At 37.1% G+C, this 5256-nt stretch overlaps 1 protein-coding gene and 1 non-coding gene across 2 annotated transcripts; one reads left to right on the top strand and one right to left on the bottom strand.

The window, feature by feature from the left end:
• Window positions 1–1592: 1592 nt before the first annotated feature.
• On the bottom strand, window positions 1593–2264 carry LOC138892369 (uncharacterized). Its single transcript, XM_070176077.1, has one exon. It carries the CDS (start codon window positions 2262–2264, stop codon window positions 1593–1595), a length of 672 nt encoding a protein of 223 aa, XP_070032178.1.
• Window positions 2265–3311: 1047 nt separating this feature from the next.
• Window positions 3312–3418, top strand: LOC117278164 (small nucleolar RNA R71). Its single transcript, XR_004508486.1, has one exon. It is a non-coding gene; the product is annotated as a small nucleolar RNA R71 (small nucleolar RNA).
• Window positions 3419–5256: the final 1838 nt, after the last annotated feature.

A 5256-nucleotide genomic window follows, 5' to 3' on the forward strand; every position in this document is an offset into this window, starting at 1 on the left:
CAAATGCACCATGCATTTTTTTATAACCCGCTCACTTACTCTAACCTAGAAGTCAATGACATTACCTTTCCTTCATGAATCAAGTGCCCTCACACAACAATAGAGAGTAGTTCGACACATAATAAAATTTAAGAACAATGAAGAACTCAATATAGAAAGAATTCACTCACTCTCAGAAGTAACATTCATATGCCACAAAAGACGTAACATAGGATTGCCCGTAGTGTACTACTCTACTAATTGAGCTCATTCAGTCAAGGATCAAGTAGGACTTTCATTGGTTGTAATATATGCTGCGGGACGGGTAGGATACATTTAGATATAAATGTGACTACACCTCCCTAAGCACTTTAATACATACATTTCATTGTTCAAAACCCTACACTTATGTCAAACCAAAAGTCAACCTTCATATCAATATACATTAACTCCCTAATTCTTTAAGCACAATTACATCACGTTACCACTATCAAAGAGTACTTTTCACAATCATACACTTATTTTTTCTTCTTTTGTTTTTCAATTCAAGTGGCTCTTACTTCTTCAAAACAATGCACCTTTCTCTCCTTATTTCATTAGTTCCACTCAAAAGTCAAACTAACCAACCCACACTTCAACTTTTACAAAGTTCATAACAAATTCGAGTGCTCATAAGAGGTAAAACGTTCAAATAGATGGTCAATTCAAACAAATGGGTAAGGCTTGTAATGTGGTCGCCAAGGAAACAGGATTACAGGCTCAAAGGGGTTAACTAAGATATATAGCAATTAGGTTGGTAAAAGCATATAACTGGCTCAACAAAGAAATGTCGATATCACTTCCAAGACTGAATAAAACTACTATTTTGCTTTGTAAACACACAGGGCAAGTTCTAGACATCAAATGCAATGCACAGAATAACACAAAACCTCACACACACATGGCACATAAATAACTCAAGATTAGATTATCAAGACACTTTAGTCAAAGCAATTAAGCAAAGTTAAGATCATACAATTTAAGGTACTTATACAAGAGTCAAAAACTGAGCCTAAGCATCACAACTAAAGCACTCACTTTTCTCAAGGCATAATAGAGTTAAGAGATATAGCTTTCCATTCAAATCATAGCACAAGATTTCCTACTATTCTACAAAACAAAAACTAACTACACCTAGTACAAATAAAACCCTTGAAAAAGAACCGCGGCCTAAAGAAAAACGAAGGTGGAATGAATACACTACCTAACAAATGAAACTCTTTTTGTCTTTTTCCATCGACTTTAATCCCTCAAGAGAACCTGTCGAATGATATCCATTGTCGGGAAAAACCAAAAAAATTTCAAATTTTTATGTTTTTTGTAAAAAACTATTCTATCTCTAACTACTACAACTAACAAAAAGAAAACTAATATATATATATATATATATATATATATATATATATATATATATATATATATATATATATATACATAAAAATATCCCCCACCCCACGCTCTAATTTGTGGCATGTCCCCATGATATGCAATTGAAAAGCATAAGGTAAAGAAAACTTTTCTGAATATCTAGTTGGGGTCTAAGTCGAAGTTGGGCTCCATTCCTTGTCTTCGGGCTAATGCGCACATCCATGCCGACAGCTTCTTCTCAACATTTTGGGGTACACTCCACACTTATATTTCTCACTCAGTGCAGCCTTCTCTTTTGAGCCCTTTACTTTCCACTCAACACTAGCAGCTGACTTTTCTTTTTGCACCACCTTTTCTATATCCATCTTGAAAGTCACATTCTCCTCACCCACTCTAAGCATGAGTTTTCTCTCATGTATATCCAATATCGCTCTGCCCGTAGCTACGAATAGTCTTCCTAGGATGAGGGGGACCTCTTTGTTCTCCTTCATATTCACCACTATAAAGTCTACAGGATATACAATCTTATCCACCTGAACTAACTCATCTTCCACTATACCCTCGGGTATCACAGTCGTTTGGTCTGCCAGCTGCAAGGATATTGGTGCAGATCTTATCTCTCCGATTATTTTCTCTTGTTTCCTGTAAATAGATAGAGGCATTAAATTAATTAAGGCAGCAGAATCACATAAAGACTTATCAAACTCAATAGAGCCTAAAGAGCAAGGTATAGTAAAACTCCCTAGATCTCCACACTTTTGTGGGAGTTTATTTTGTAATATCGCGTTGCAATGCTCTATGAGCTTGACCAATGATGCCTCCTCGATTTTCCTTTTCTTTGTAAGTATCTCCTTCAAGAATTTGGCATAAGCAGGCATTTGTGAGAGCACTTCTGTGAATGATAAGTTCACATGAACCTATTTCAGCACATACAAAAATTTCTCAAACTGCTGGTCCAACTTTTCTCTACATAGCTTTTAAGGGAAAGGTAAAGCAGGCATATATTTTCTCTCCTCGTGTTCCTCCCTTTTTGCTTTTTCTTCCTTCTTCTTCTTAGTTTTCATCGGGCCTTTCTTCCTTTTATCAACATCATTCTTCAGTTGCTCCCCACTTTCTTTTTCAAGTATCACCTCTTTTTGGATCGGGGTGGGATCTTTCAACACTTGCCCACATCTCAGAGTTACAACATTCACTATTTCTTTGGGATTCTTTTTAGTGTCAGCAGGGAGAGTGCCTAGAACCCTCTCAGATAATATTGTTGCAATTTGTCCCACTTGTCTCTCCAGGTTTTTCAAACCAGTGCTCAATTCTTTGATAGTTGTTCCATGAGTGTCCAACCTCTCATTTGTCTTGATAATGAAGCCTTCATTAGATCCTCTAGATCATGTTGAATAGGCTGTTGAGGCTGAAATTGCTGCCTCTGCAGATTTTGGTATGCTGGAGCTCCTTGTCCTTACGGTCTAGAGTTATTTTGCTGCCAAGCATTCACAGTACCTCCAAGTGAACTCCGTGAAAACCCAAGGTGCCTCTGACCCATTGCATTGAAATTGTAATATCCCACAACATTTACTTCCTCAGTTGAGGCTTGACACTCATGAGTAGGGTATCCTATTCCACATTTATCACAAGTTACGTGCGGCTCACTTTGTATCGAGGCTAAGGTTAGCTTCCTTATCTCTTTGTCCACAACATCAAGATGTACCTACACATATGTGTTAGCATCAACCTCGTGAACACCAGTTTATCTTCTTCTTTCCGCACTCTCAAAGGGCCATTGATTTGCATCATTAGATAACTTATCTAAAATTGTAACTATCTCCTATGGAGTCTTCTTCATCAGCGGGCCTCCAACTGCATTGCTCAATGTTCTGTATGAGGTCGGTGTCAATCCATCCAAAAAGTCCTGGAGTTGTATCCAGAGTTCAATTCCGCTATGTTGACAGTTTCGAACAATCTCCTTAAACCTCTCACACGCTTCAAAAATAGTTTCATTCTCTTTCTGGCAGAAGTTATGGATTTCTCTTCTAAACTTGCCCGTCTTAGCTGAGGAGAAATATTTATCAAGGCATTTTCTTGTCATCTCCTCCCATGTTCTAATCGAACCAGTGGGCAAGCTTCGAAGCCACTGCTTTGCATCATCTTTAAGAGAAAAGGGGAATGCCCTTAAATACATTGCATCTTTTGACACACCATTGTATTGGAAGGTGTTCATAATCTCCTCGAAGTTCATTAGATGTGTGTTTGGATCTTCGTTTGGCTTCCCTCTGAAGATACAACAATTCTGAAGGGTTTGAAGCAACCCTTGCTTTAAATCAAAATTGTTTGCTGCAATTGGAGGTGGTATCACACTTGATAATCCCTAATTATAGACCAGTCTAGCATAATCGCCAAGTGGTCGCGCATGCAAAGAGCTATATTTTCGAACTAGAATGCACCCAAGGGTTGAGTTTGAGCAATTCTATGATCTGTCTCTTCTTCGTAGATAATTTGTGCATCATTAAGAACTACTTCTTTGGCATCCCGTGCAGCATGTTCTCGTCGTTGTGCTGCTTCTCTCGCACCCAAATCTACATTATCCTCAACGATTCCAGCCATATCGTTGGTTGAGAAATGCCCAACCTTTTCTAACGTCTCGGTGAGATTTCTTCCCTTCTTAAGATGTCGCAATTGTTTTTAAATATCTGGCTCGTATGGTAGCACTTCCTTCTCAGAAGCTCGAATCATGCACTAATCTAACCTGTAACATGCGCACAGTCCAAGGTCACCAAACGTAAAAAGGAAAAAATAAAATAAAATAAAAATTCCTGAATTAGCACTACAAACTATATCATACACTATTGATTTCCAATCCCGGCAACAGCGCCAAAATTTGACGAGCTCAAAACACACACTTGAATTATGCTTGCTAGTCAAAGATCTAGCTTTATATCCACAGTGATTGGAGTTAAACAGTATTTTAGTAGTTTCTAGCTTGACTGCTATCCAGGAGAATCAACAATCGAGATTTCTATGATTTCTAACCAAAATTAACTAAGAATCTAAAGCTATTGACTAATGACAATTGAAACAAGGAATAAGCAAGGAAGGTTATCAATGGGAGAAGATAGGGTTTTTATAGGATATGTGCAAGATAATTATTTGGGGTCTAACTCTGGATAATTCACTTCTAATATTCAAGTGAGTCTCTCGAATTCACTCAATTATTAGTTCAAACATTTAGCAACAACTCCTCTCTCGATTAAGTCTTAGCCTCACAAAATGAACCAATTTAAGCAAGTGAAGATATGCAAGAATGCGTAATGGATTGGTCTTTATGAAAACCTCTTTCGATTCTTCTCCTAATTAGGTTTAATGAATGATTCAACCAGCCTCTTTCGATTCTTATAAGAATCTATGAACTTAACCAATAATATAATGCAAAGATATCACAAGTTATGCCTCTCTCGATTACATGAACTAGTGAATATAGATGCAACAATTAAATCATCCAAATATACTTCAATACATAAAACTAGAGTTATAATCCACCAACAATCATCAATACACCAAATTTATCAAACCCTAAAGAGAACTACTCCATAGATATAGAGCAATTCATGACAAATAAGTTAAAAATATAGGAAAACATAAATTCAATCCAAACTCGGGTCTTGAATGATGAAGGAATGATGAAATCCTTGTGCTCGTGTTATTCCAACTCCTCCTTAGCTTCCTTAGGTCTAAACTATGTCCAAAGTCCAAAAAATAATATTTTTTCATGTATTTATACCAAGTAGGGTCTAGCCTAGACGAAATACCCTTTTCCTAGCCGAAATAGGAAAACTTGCAAACTTATTTCTTTTCATGCGTCGCACTGTGCATAGCATTAGT

This window comes from Nicotiana tomentosiformis, chromosome 5, assembly GCF_000390325.3.
Source record: "Nicotiana tomentosiformis chromosome 5, ASM39032v3, whole genome shotgun sequence".
Taxonomy (NCBI): Eukaryota; Viridiplantae; Streptophyta; class Magnoliopsida; order Solanales; family Solanaceae; genus Nicotiana; species Nicotiana tomentosiformis.

Coding starts and splice junctions, on each gene's coding strand:
- LOC138892369 (XM_070176077.1), bottom strand. CDS start 2,264: ATGCCTGCTTATGCCAAATTCTTGAAGGAGATACTTACAAAGAAAAGG.